The sequence below is a fragment of the Artemia sp. Qi Xiang Cuo genome, chromosome 14, assembly GCF_049724085.1.
Source record: "Artemia sp. Qi Xiang Cuo chromosome 14, ASM4972408v1, whole genome shotgun sequence".
Lineage (NCBI taxonomy): Eukaryota > Metazoa > Arthropoda > Branchiopoda > Anostraca > Artemiidae > Artemia > Artemia sp. Qi Xiang Cuo.
The window spans coordinates 23,523,818-23,537,931 of NC_142807.1; the positions used below are offsets into that span (position 1 = coordinate 23,523,818).

General features: G+C 36.7%; 1 protein-coding gene across 2 annotated transcripts in view; it reads right to left on the bottom strand.

The window, feature by feature from the left end:
- Positions 1–14,114, bottom strand: part of crc (bZIP transcription factor crc) — a 72,508-nt gene that overhangs the window by 12,349 nt on the left and 46,045 nt on the right. Inside the window, exon 1 of one of the 2 annotated variants that reach the window (XM_089100079.1) lies at positions 10,907–11,272. The exons of the other annotated variant lie outside the window; for it this stretch is intronic. Within the exon in view, the coding sequence (XP_088956205.1) occupies positions 10,907–10,934 (28 nt within the window). The 5' untranslated portion in view covers positions 10,935–11,272. Of the gene's footprint in view, positions 1–10,906; positions 11,273–14,114 lie in introns of those variants that run through there. 2 annotated transcript variants of the gene reach the window in all.

The following is a 14,114-nucleotide window of genomic DNA, read 5'->3' on the forward strand; positions in this document are numbered from 1 at the left end:
CCACAGAGTTTCACCCCAAATCATCTTCTAAAATGTCTCAAACTATTTCGCCTAAACCATCTTCTAAAATGTTTCAAACGGTTTCGCCCAAATAATCCCCTAAAAGTAATTTCTGCGTGATCCTTTTGTTATGGCATCCCTGTGCTGTCACATTTGAAATTCCCATGAAAAAATGCCCGTGATAATCTCTTCATCTCTAAGATGTTCCTTGCTACACTATTATGGTTTCGATAGAATATCAATTTATCACTCTGACCTAAAGATCGGAGAAGCCATATTTAAAAAATAGAATATTAATTTATCTCTGTCACTAAAGACTAAAGAAGCCATATTTAAATATGCAATTCCTATCTCCTTAGAGTCCCGCATAATTCCTAGGACATAATTGATGCCATTCCTCATTTCATTAGACTCGATCAATAATTCCCCTTAGAAACAACAAATAAAGTCCCCCTTCATGGATCAATAATTCCCCTTAGAAACAAGAAATAAATTCCCCTTTCGTGAATTAATAATTCCCCTCGATTATGCAAATCAATTTCTCAGAAATCTAGTTCCCCTTCGATTATGTAAATCAATTTCTCAGAAATTCTCTCCTCTTGTCCTAGGCGATTATGTAATCAATTTCTCAGAAATCCACTTCCCCCTCTTGTCCTGGATCAATTCATCTCTTCCCCTTAGTGTGCATGTACAGACTTCGCCCTGGAGTCATTGCACCTAGACAGACAACAACAAATAAATCGACCTTGACCCCATTAGACTCGATCGATAATCCTTGAATAAATTATGTAGGTTTCGCGCTGGTACTGTCATTCCTACTGATAATCAGCTTAGCGTGAGAAAGATAAACTACAATGTAGGTATATTTTAATTAAACATTTTATATATAGAGTTAGCATTTTTGTTAGGCTAGGTTAGAAACCACTTAAATACCATTTAATATAATGCGTTCTGGGCGACCTGGTTTCCATAATTCTCTGCTGTAGTTTTCATAATTTTGTTACTAAAGCATTATATTTCTATTATGTTTATGTATATTTCATTAGGATTTATCTAACTTCACTTCTTGATTGCGGTGAATAAGACATAATTACCAATAAATGTGGCTTTAGGACACCTTTTTATTTGTGGCCCAAACATAGGAGCAGCCAGAAAAGAACCTTCGTGAAAACTAGGAGAATCTATTCAAGAAAAGTGGACAGGTCTTATTGATTTGTAATTAAGTGATTTGGTCTTATTAACCTGATATATTCAACAAACTAAAGGGGTTTCCTTAAGTACACTTAAGTGACAGATTTTAAAACAGCGTACTAAAATGAGATTTCCAAAAGGCTAAGTCCCTTTTAGCACTGAATGAAGATTTTAAAAGAAAATTTTTAGTTTCAGAAAAGATTTATCTTTTCGAAATAAATCTCCTGATTTAGAGGATCAGAAGATTTATTTTCAGAAAAATAACCTAGCTTTCCGTTTGAATAATTAAATATGGCCCAGATACATTACCATCAATTTCAAAAGCAACGTCTAAATTTCAGAGTCCAAAAATCCAAACGGTAAGTCTAATCATACTTTTATCAGATTCATCAGTAAATCTTACTTAAAAATTGTGTCAGAGATACAAGATAAAATACTATTTCGGAAACCTTTCTACTTTCGTAAAGGGGAAGGGGGTCCTCGAACCAATATTGGGAGGTTTATCTCTGCGTAGATAAAATTTATACAGACCTTCTAAATGACATCTTTGGAACATCTTTGTTGCATCAGGACTTGAACATTCAATTTATTTCATTGGTGTTCTCAAAAATGATCGAACTTGACCATATGAACTTTGATAGTTATTAGCTTTATATAGTAGCTTTATCAGAATAACAACAAAACTAAGTCCTTATTGATATTTAGCAAGTGATCCTTTAGCTAGTATCCTTTAGCTCCGGTAATTAGGCCATGTTCTGTAACATTACGGAACTTAGACTAACATATCCAGCGTTCCATCTTTTTCTTTTCTTTTTTTTTGCGGGGAATACGAGCAAGCATAAGCTTTTTATCACCGTTTTTGATTTCAAGACAAATATTTTTCCTTGAGCAACTGCCATTACCAATGGCGTTAATTCATAAAGATTTAGAAGTGGCAAGATGCATTTTCCTTAATCTAGGAGGAGGAATTTATTTTAATTTTATAATGAAAACACCCCAAGAAAAGGTATTTTTCAAAATCTTGGAAGGGTGCACACGACGCCCTCATAATAGCCACTGGCTATCAATGACGACTTCTGTATCGTTCATCAGATTTCCCCAAAAAATGGAAAAAGTAACTGTTCTAAAAGCTAATCAAGTCATCACAATTAATTTACCGGTAATCTCGATATAACTTTGAGTAACCTACCACTACCCTTTGCTTCACCCAACTGACATCAAAAACAACTTTAGTATCGTCTGCCAGATATCGCTAAGATTTCAAAAATGCAAAAGCTACGCGCGTCCATGCAGGGAATTTCATTTTTATCTCGATATGATGCTGAGTTGCCTGCCACTATTTTTCGCTTCAGGCAACTGCCATCAATGATGACTTAAATATCATCCTCTAGAAGTGACTAGAATTTCAAAAATGTAAGCGGTTTAAAACCTAAATGCATCATAGCAATTCATGTTTCTACCGAGTCCCTTTTGAGTAGTTTACCACTATCTATACGTCAAAGATTAGTCGCGCCTGACCAGTTTTCGTTTAGAGTTTCAGGGACATAAAAGAAAGCTAACCAGACAATTAAAATGCGAGAAAACTATTTTTTTTTAAATATAGGAAAAAGGGGGTTTCAACGGGCTGATCCATTTGGTGCTGCGTTCGTAAAACGTCAAATGCAAACGGGCCTTTATTTTTGTGAGCATGTCGGTTCATACTAAGCAATACCGTCCTTAAAATGTGCCAGGGATTTCTAAAAAGCTATGTCCTAAAACTTAAATGCAGCATCTTAATGAGTTCCCTATTTTATAAAGACATCGTATTGAATATATTGTCTTTACAGGAAAGGATTTATTAGAGTTCGGAAAAAATAGAGTTAAAATAGGCCTTTCGGATCTGAATATTAGATCTAGCAGAAACCGAAAAGAAACTTGGGACTGTCAAAAGCTGTTTTTTTCCTACAAATTATCTTAAATATCCCATTGAGTTACTGGAAAAAGTTTCCCATTTGATTGTTAGCTTCATTAAAAGAAACTTCCCAAGCGAAATAAGCGTACTTGATCGCTCAATCAATTGATCGCTCAATCAATTGATTAAGATTGATACAGCAATCCTTAGAGCAATTGATCCTCAGGTTCAGAGGCAAAGTGAGGCCTCTGTTCTAAATTTTTCAACTGTAAAAAAAAACCCTGGGCTTTGGCTATTGTACTTTTAACATCTTTGCTGCATCCACCGTCTTTACTAATAATACTACCTAGGTAAGTGATGCTGTCCACCTGATCGATCTCCTCGTTACCCAACATCACCTCTTCACCTTTACTAATCCCCAGTCTTAGTGACTTAGCCTTCCTGACATGAATTTTCTAACCTATTCTTGCACCCTGAACTCTCAAAACTTCCGAAAAATTTCCTTCATTTCGCCAATATTTTCAACTAAGACGCCAAAATCATCAGCACACGTAAACTGAGTCCAGGAGAGTTTTACTTCCCCAATGGATTCCATGCTCTACCATAGCCTTAGCTGGGTTCTTGCGACAGAGTCCATCAAGATGATTAATATAAATCGGAATAGAATGCAACCGTGCTTAACCCCTGTTTCAACACGAAACCAGCTACTAACCAGATTTTCTACATTAGCTGCAGCAATGTTATTCTCGTACATAGCACTAATCACTTTAATGTATTTATTTGGATACCATCTATGGATAGGACCTTCGCTAAAGCTCTTCTATAGGCTGAATCAAACGTTTCCTCACAACTTAAAAAAACGAGAACTAAAAGGGTCTGATGACTCAGGAACTTCTCAGTTATTAACCTAAGAGTGAAAATTTGGTCAACCCATCCTCTCATTTTCCTAAAGACTGTTGTTCACTTAAAAATGTACGCCTGTTTAAGTCTCAAGTAAGTTTTTTTTCTTACCTATATTTTTCCAACCCATTTACTTAGTCAGAAAAATAACTTTTAGTTTTGTAGGAAGAAAGTTTTTTCTGCATATTTAACGGTGGTAGTGGTTCAAACCCGTATACTCTCCCCCTTCGGATGCCGTCATTTATGAAACCAGCTAGCAGTATTTTTCTTTTACTGTTAACGGTGGCTGACCTTGATACCTCTGTTATTACAATAGATGACCGTACCTCATATCTGTGCTTGTGCCTCGAAATATAATATGATCTAAATAACATTTTCGTTCGGCGAGGAGGGGTTACAAGAAAAAAAAAATTAAAAAACGCATCAAAAAGTTTTTATGTGCATTTTTATTACGTTTTTGAGTTGAACAAAAATTTCGGAGGTTGAGGCGCAGATCCCCAGAAGTGAAGAAAAGATTCAGGTTGCGGAAGAAAATAATGGATTCTATACGACAGACAAACTCACTTACGGAAAAATTGAAAAGATGCCAAAGCCAAACTGGAAAACTTGATTTAAATGGAATCTTATCCAGTTTTTATTTTCAAGTGGCCAAACTGAGTTCAACCATAGACAACCGGGAAAAAGAAGTGGAGAAGATGCGACAAATAGATCCTCCTTCTAGTAGTAAAAAATGTGTCAGAGCCAATACTTCAGATGTAGAAAACCAGGTAAAAATAGATGCTGTCACAAAGAAAAGACAGTTTAATGGAAAAATCAATTGTTGACAACCGAGACAAAGTCACAGTTACCAATGTGTATGTGCCACCGTGCAGAAGAGGTGCAAACTACAAAAAAGAAGAGCCATATGCTGGTCCCAGAGTTATTGTAATAAGGCAGCCAAGAGGGCCAGATGGAACCAGAGGTTTTAAAAGAGTATTTTCAGAACTTTCACCAAACATGTGATGGCATCGATGACATGAGTATATTTCAAAAGTAAAATCCTTTCGGATGAATTAGTTCCAATTAAATTTTCTGTTTTTTCATTTCTGTTTAAGTGTGTTTAATAAATGTATAAAGAACCCAAATGTCGTAACTTATATAAACAATAAGGGTAGAAACAGCAAGACTCATCAGAGTTAGAATTCAGATTTCAGATACTAAAAAAGAAGCAAGTTTTTGGTTGAAACTCAAATCAGTTCTTCGGTGCCTAGGTTGGGCCTCTTATCAGAGGCCTCAATTCACCAAAATTTAGGGAAGGGCTCAAAAATACTCAAATTCAAGGTGGTGGGTAACTTGAAGCCATGTGGCTCTTTCCTATAGGCAATGCTATTTTTTCCAGAGGCACTTCAAATGGAAGGGACGGTAATATAAACTTTTGAGGGGGCACATTCAATGGGATATCGGAAGTTCTAGAGGGCTTTTAAGAGTAAAAGTGATCAGAGAGCAACTATCCCCCTCCCCCACGCCCTCTTTTCCCAATAGTATCCGATCAAAATTATGAGATAGCCAAACGAAACCTTGGAAAGCTGCTACGCGAGATGAACGAAGCCTCCACATGCAACATAAACTTGCACTATGATAGTCAGAAAAATCTGCTTCGTACGCTGACATCAATTCCGTAAAATTTATTAATTCAAATCTACCCATCAAATGGTACGTTTATGTTTAGAGCAAGAGCGCATCCAGGATTTTTGAACTAAAAAAATAAATAAATAAAAGATCTGCATACATGACACCTGCAGCAGGGGTGCTAACATTTCATCTAACCGTCACAAGCCCTAAACGTCATTTCCTCGACAAGGAAAATTCGTCAGAACATCGACATGTCAGGACATCGACAATCACAATCGCTACCCATCAGAACATCGACAGTCACAATCGCTAACATCTAAATTTTTTTTAAATGTTATGACTTATCGATGTAAAGACTGACGATATTCTGACGGTTAGTGGTTCTGACGGTTTTTCGTTATGTAAAAAAATGTATAAGTTTATATAATAGTAATAAGTATATAATAGTTTAGAAACAAATTTCGGCTATAAATTTGCACATCAGGGGGGTGGGGGTAAAGCATAGCATATATAAAATATGTAACCTAACCTAACCTAGGTACCTTTCCCCCCTAGACCCCAAAAATTGAAAAATTTTTAGATGTTATGACGTGTCGATGTTATGACTGTCGACGTTCTGACGGGTAGCGATTGTGACTGTCGATGAACTTACTGTCGAGGTTCGACGGGTAGCGACTTTGACTGTCGATGTCTTGATGTGTCGATGTTATGACTGTCGATGTTCTGACAGATTTTTTGTCGATGTTATGACGGATTTTGTCGATGTCCTGACGGTAGTGGTCCTGACGTGTCGAGGTCCTGACGCCTTTCCCTGCAGCAGCCCAAAAGGCGTTTATGAAGTCATTACTAGAGGGGGAAAGGACAAAATTAAGATTATGAAAAATCAATTTTGGGGCGTAAGCATGTTTCCTTGAAAGTTCTGTGCTCTTAACTGAACTAATTTACCAGTGAAGACAGCAAAGGCCTCGAATCCTGAACTATACCTCATTTTCATCACAAGTCCCAAGGCTACAGCTAATAGGGTAATACTAAGCTCCTTCGAATGAGATTCGAATACCTTACCCACGGTCAAGAATTTATTTCCGTAAAATCTACAGTGAATTTTAAAACAAAAAAAAATATTCCAAATGCTTTGTATATTGCATAATCACAAATTGCTGCGTTTTTTTTTTGTTATTGCGTACATGGGAGATTTCATGCAAACTACGCAACCAATAACGTTCCTTCTTTTTTTTATAAATTTAGAAGGAATTTGCCTGGCAAACTTGTAATTTATTTGTCTGTCATTACAAGGGCACATACTAAGTTGTAGATTTTTTTTTCTCTTCCACAAAAGAAGTTTTTCAAAGAAAAGTAAAGGACAATATTAAAACAAAAACGAGCAGAGATACATTCATATAATAATACAAGCTTCAAACGAAGAAATTACCACAAAAAGGAACAAGTCTGACGCCCCCAAACCCTTCTAAAGACCAAAACGTCATTTACGCTTTACTGAAACCAGTTTTTCTTTGGAGGTGCGTGGTTTTGTTTGTCATAAACATGAACAAAAAAAGAAAGAAAATCATCATAACAACTAAGATTTCTCAAAAGAACTAATGAATGAACACTGACAGTTTAATATAATATTCATTGCTGTAAGTGTCGGCCATTTCGAATTTATTTATTTAATTTAAAAATGAGAAAATTATTAAACACATTTTGTTTTCAGTAAAGCTCAGACGACGTTCTGGTCTTCAGATGGCTAAGGGGGCGTTAGTCGTGTCCCTTTTTGAGGTAATATCTGTTCGTTTTAAATTTGACTTAATTATTTATTGTGATTTATGTTCGTTTTGAGTCTCATCGGTTTAATGATAGTGATTTATGTCCGCTTAAACCTTCATCTTTTTTATTCCTACTCGTCTTCGGTTTTATGTAGCTATTTACTTTTCTTTGAAGAATTTCTTTTGCAGGAAAGGTCTTTTAAAATTAATTTATGTTCATTTTTAATTGAAATAGTTTTTGGTACTTACGTATAATACCGACAACACTGTTGTTCTTGATCTGTTTAAAACCGGTTTCTCTGTGTGCAATCGGAGATAATCAGCTTATCCCGAGTGAGATAAACTATTATGCAGGTATATTTTTAATAAATGTTTAATATATAGTTGGTTAGGTCATATATTTAATATCTGCGTTCTGGGCGGCCTGCTTTCCATAATTCTCTGTTGTAGTTTCCATAATTTTGTTACTAAAGTATTATATTTTCATCATATTTTGGTATATTTCATAAGAATTAACCTAGCTTCACTTCTTGGGTGTGGTCGGTACAATGCGTAAGTACCTTGTTTTTTATTGGTTAATAAATGGTGGCTTGCTATTTATATTTTAGACTAATTTTTGCAACAACTTTAATCGTAGCTGTACTATCAAATTTTGAATGGATGCCCAGGGGGATATTATTCAAATAAAAGGATTGAAAATCTGCATACTTTTTGGGCTTCTAAAAGAATGGAGCCATTCTGAATTCCATCATGTTACAATTTTGAGTATAGACACATATTGATCGACCGTTTCATTACAAGAATCTTATTGTGTTACATTTTGTTTTAACTGCTTCCTTCTTAAAATATATGCCTTTTGGGCTCATTCATTACAATAATCCTGATTGTTGTTAAAAATAGAATAAAAAAAAGAACGCTAAGAATCAATGCAATCAGATTGGTTTTCCGCCGAGGTTCCCTTAATTCTCAAACTCAATTAAAGTATCTTCAAGGCCTGAAATTTCAATCAGGTCAGCAAAATAAAAATTTGAGATTCAACCACAATTTGGTTTAAAAATTTTTTTTTTTGCCCTTGATGTTCCTCTTGAGCCAAAAATTAAAATCTACTTGATCTCCTCGCCCAATATTCACTCGCAGTTTGGATGAACATAGTTTCTTTGGATTTAGTTCAACACCCCCAGGAAGTTTTAACTTAATAACACTTAGTCGTCTCTGAGATACTGCAGACATCACCTCTAGAAAACCCGGATGCATAGCCTTTTTTTATTACTTAGTTCAATAGCTTTTCCTAAAAGTTTCAACTTATGACCCTTAGCCGTTCCTGAGATATTGCAGATACGCCCATTTGGCAATCTGGATCCACAAATTGTCTTCTGGTTAACTCAACATCCCCCTCAATTTACCTCGGAAGTTTCAACTTAGCGCCCTCTGCCGTTCCTGAGATATAGCTGATATACCGATTTGACAACACGCACGCAATTAAAGCGTTTCGATTTAACTGAACATCCACCTCATCACGCCCTGAGTTTCAAATAAACACTCTTAGCCTTTCCTGGGACATTACAGATTCCCTCTTTTGACAACCTGGATGCACTTAGTGTCTTTCGGTTAATTCAACATTCTCTGAAAGTGTCGCCTTAATACCCTTAGTCTTTTTGGATGACCCTTGAACAGACATGTTTCCTTTCCCAATGTCAAAATTTGTATGTAAACAATAGGTAACTTGCAAAAGTTACAGGATATGCCCTAGGGGCTATGGAGCATCCCCGAAGGCAGTCCTTGGACCTTTCGACTATTTCAACAAAATGGTTATCTCAAAGTTTTGATCTGAGGTTTCTGGGGGTCTAGAGAGACAGTTAGAAATAATTGTGCCATGGAGAGGGCCCAGCTGCCCTCCAATCTCTTTTGACTCTTAAAAAGGACACTAAAGCTTACAACTTCCAATCGTTGAGCTCCCTCCGAAGTTTCTGCGAAAAATCCTTTCATACAAAGTGGGCCGATAAAAAAAAAAAAAAAAAAAAAAAAAAAAAAAAAAAAAAAAAAAAACCAGCCTATGCAATCAGTGTTGCCGCCTTTACATTATCCCTGTGAAAAGGGTTATTTTTAGAGGCTTTTCAGTTGAAAAAAAACCTGTTTTTTTTATTTATCACAGCAACATACGACAACGCGTAGTTTCTTTGCATTGTTGAATAGAACACGCAACTGCGCAATACCAATGAAGCAGTAACCATCTGTGTAATAGATCCAGCCCTTAAGGGAAGGAGTGAAAATAGGAAATATTTCCTTGGGATGCACGGTTTCACTCCTTTGGGACAAAGGATATTTGGATCAATTCCAAGAGAAGCGGTATAGCCCAGAATTTTAGTGAAATTAAAATGTTTTCACGGTGGCGGGGGTGGGGGTAGAGGGCTGATGCATAAAGAGTCTTTCTTAACACGGTGTTTCAAGTATTATAATGTTGTCCCGACATGTGGTTTGGGAGGGGTCTTGGAATCAATCTTGCGAGAAGGAATTCTCGGTACTGTTGTACTAAATGGACTCTTCTATCTAGTGTATATGGAATGTCAAATTGGAGACGCGACGAAAAACCCCTTTTTACGGGATGATTTAAGACACCGCAGCAGGGAAATACAATATATAGCGTGGTTTTAATTGCGTATAAGATATTAAAAGTGTTGTTTTTTTTTTGGGGGGGGGGAAGGCACCTAGGTCAGATTACGTATTTAATATATGCTATGCTTTGCCCCCCACCCCACCCCCCTAAAGTGCAAAAATAAAGCCCAAATTTGTTTCTAAACTATCATATGTTCATCCTATTTTATTTTATTTCATTAGCATTAACCAAACCAGCGCTATATAAGAGTCTGTTTAGTACAACAGTACCGAATTCTCCTTCTTGTATTTACCCTACCCTTGTTTCTGTTATTAGATACTATTGTGTGCGTGTCTTTCTGTGCTCGATTTATAAAGCTTCTCTCTTCTTAACAATAACAGAGCATATGTACGCATTAGGTGGATAACCCAATTTTCTATATCGTTCAAAGTAGAAGAAAATTGAGCCAATTGAGAAAAAGGGGACACTTTTTTTGTTTAGTTCCTTTTTCGTTGAACATTTTGTGGTCTCTCCGAAACCTAGCACTATAACCGCAAATTCTTACTTCAGACTGCATCCCATGCCTCCCCCCCCCCCCCGATGCCTGAACATAGCCCTAGGCTGCATCCAAAAGTTTGCTGATCTTGTTGGTTGACATTCTTCTTTGTATTTATTCGCCATTAACAGTAGCTTCTTCCCGAGAATAAAAAAATAAAAAATTAAACGCACTTTTTGTATATTCTAGGTCTACTTGTAAGCATTAGAGCGGGAAGGGCTGTGATGCAGTTAAGCCCCATGAAGACTTTGAATATCCAACAATAAAGATTTTCTTAATGTAGCCTAGTGAAGTAAGTATTTTGCTATTTTAGTGCCAAGTTGAGAAGAGGCCAAACACCAAACTGGTGCCTAATCAAAATTAGCTAAGTTGCAATTGAAAACATAGAATAGGTAGGTTACCTGGAAGGTATAAGATTAAATGACGCATATTTTAACATAAAACAATAACGCTTTTGAGCAAGAAATTGATATCACAGAAAGTTTATTCTCTTTCAATTTTAGAGTCCAATAATTCCCGCGACTTTTGTCAACAAGTCACCTTCTTCGAACTAATTTTTCAGAAGCAATAATCATCAATCTTGCCCACAAATACGGATATCCAGGCATAATTTCAAGTCCATCCAACGCCATTGTAGAGCACAATCACAACATTGTACTCCTTTTGTCGTTTGAAAAATCACAAAAACAAATCATTCATTTATCCCAAATTCAATGAGCCAACTGAAGAAATTAAGTTAGCTTTAAGGCAGAATAATTACGAATTGTTGGCTGACGAGTTTTCACAAGGAAATACGACTAAAAACAAAACCTCAAATAAAAAACTTACTCTGGAAATATGGGCATGTTTCCAGGATAAATAAAGAACACGTTTTATCAACATGATTGCGTAAACAAAATATTATCAATGTTTTCTAGGTTACTAGCAATTGTTCGTATAAATTCTTGATTGATAGTGGAAAAACAAACCGTTAAAAATCAAAAGGTATTCCTATAAAAACCAGCTGAGTTAAATTCGCCATTTATGGTTATCCCTGCTATTGCACCGATCGATGCAATCACTAGATGTCTAGTTTACTATTCATCCTTATTTCAAACAAGATTTGCTGCCACAATCCATAGCACCCCGCATGCGAAATAGAGGGGGGCTTTAAAGTCGGGTCCAATCCGAAATCTTTATGATTTTCCAATAATCTCGTGTATATTTCCGTGTAATTCCTCGATTTATTGTGTTTTTTCCGAACTTGTGCCTCCGTACCCTCTTATCATCTTGAACCGAATTCCTTTGTACATGCCCGATTACAAAGAATGCCATAAGAAAAGGCCGTATCCGCGGGGGAGGGGTGCCGGATTTGAACCCCCTACCCCGAATTTTCTGTCCAACCCGTAAAAAAGCAACAAAAATGCATACAAACAAATGCATACAATGCGTTTTGTACACTTTTTCGTACCTCTTATCATACCATCTTATCTAGTTTTTCGTACCCGAACGAATATCCTGGATACGCCCTTGCCATAAACAAGGTTATGGGTGACCAAAAAGTCAGGTTTAGGCTTCCCTCGGGAAAATCCCCTCACCCATATTCCCCCTAATTATTATTTATTTATTTTTACCCAAGGGCATTTCATATGGAAGGGGTGGTCGTAAAAACTTTGGCGGGAGGGGGGGGGGGTCATTCAATTGCAAAATTAAAAGTTCTAATGCCCTTTTTAAGAGTCGAAAGTTATTTGGAGGGCATCAAGTCACCCCCACTGTTTTCCCCAGAACACATCCGATCAGAATTTTAAGATAGCCACTTGTTCAAAATAGTCCACATGTCACATACCATGTCCTCAGGTTTGACAACCTCCTTTCCAGCCCCTGAGGGAAGGGCTGTGAGTAATGCAAGTTGTGCATTGTTTAGATATTAGGTTTTTATGGAAAAGGTGGTCAAAGAAACATTGAAGGGGACTTATTTAATTGGAAATCAAAATTTCCAGCGCCCTCTTGAAGATTTAGCCTGCTTTTCAATCAGTTGAAAAGCAGTGTTATGCGTTGTTACCGACTATAATGTTCTAAAAAAGTTTCTTATTCCATTTCAACTGCCCCTGTGTTTCACCAGTCGTTTTTAAATAACTAATCAAAACAACTTTTTGCAGAAAATAAGTTTTTAAAAAAAAGTAAACTCCATTAAACCAAAAATGATCAAAAATAGAATCAAATAATCTAAAAAACATACCACATCAGTATCAATACATAAATAAAACCCAAAACAAACAGAAATTAAAATAAGTCAAACTCAAAACGAGCAGAAATTAATCTGAGTAGGGTTCTAAACCATATCAAACAGTTCGTGGTAACGAACTGTAAGTAAGGAGTGACCCGGCTGAATGGTAACCGAAATTCTAGAAAATGGGTTTTTGATACCAATAGATACATCAAAAGAATCAGATTTCAATGCTGATTTCAAATATATAACTTTCATCAAGTTTAGTACTACCCATCAAAAGTTACGTGCCTGAGAAAATTTGGCTGATTTTCAAAAAAAGGGGGAAAGACCCCCTAAAATAGACCCCGAAGCCGCGCCGAAAAAAAACGGTGGCGCGCCGCCGAGCTTGCATCAGCGCACTGACGCCGCCGCTGATTCTATCGGCGGTGGTATCACTAATACGCCGCCGTTTTTTTCTCTCTTTTTTTCTTATCGATATCGACCTCCGGGCTTCAACCGTCATCCCAGCTAATCTGTTTCTTAAAGATTAATACTGTCATCTTGGGCTCGCCATGTATATCGGTTCGTAGTAGAAAAAGAAAAAAAATTTCTTGAAACAAAAATTCTACCTTCCACTTTAAAATTCTGTTCATTTTTCTTTCTGATTTTTCGGATGAAAAGAGGTAGGTAAAAGAGCATTAGGCAATTCAGGATGTTACTATAGGCAGAGCAATCGCGCTGCGTAAGTAAAGAACAATGTTGGCACAATGTATTATTTTTTTCCATACCAGGGCAATTCGTATCGAAGGAGTTGTCGTAGAAACTTCAATTGGACTCATTCGATTGGTATTGGAATATCTAGTGCCCTTTTTAATAGTAGAAAGTGATCGGAAGGCAGATAACACCCCTTCCACGCCCACCATTTCCCCAAACACATCCAATCAAAATTTTAAGATAGCCATTTTGTTCAGAGTAACTGATTTCCAGAGAGAAAATATGTTTTTGAGGAGGTTACTCCCCCACAACCTTTAGGGCAGGAGTTTTAAGTTATGACCTGGGGGTATATAAGAACGATGTTGGCATAATGTATTATTTATTATTTTTTCCTTTAGACCAAGGCACTTCGTATCGAAGAAGTTGTCGTAGAAACTTTGAAAAGGGCTCATTCAATTGGAAATTGGAGTGGCTTGTGCCTTTTTTAATAGTCGAAAGTAACTGAAAGGCAATTAACACCCCTTCCACGCCCACCACCTCCCTAGACACATCCACTCAATATTTTGAGACAGCCATTTTGTTTAACGTAGTTGAAAGTTCTGGAAATTAGGTCTTAGAGTATGACATCCACACTCACAGGTCTTAGGTTAAAGGTTGTAATGTATACCCTGGGGACATGTATGACGTTTATGGAAAGTATTTTCGTA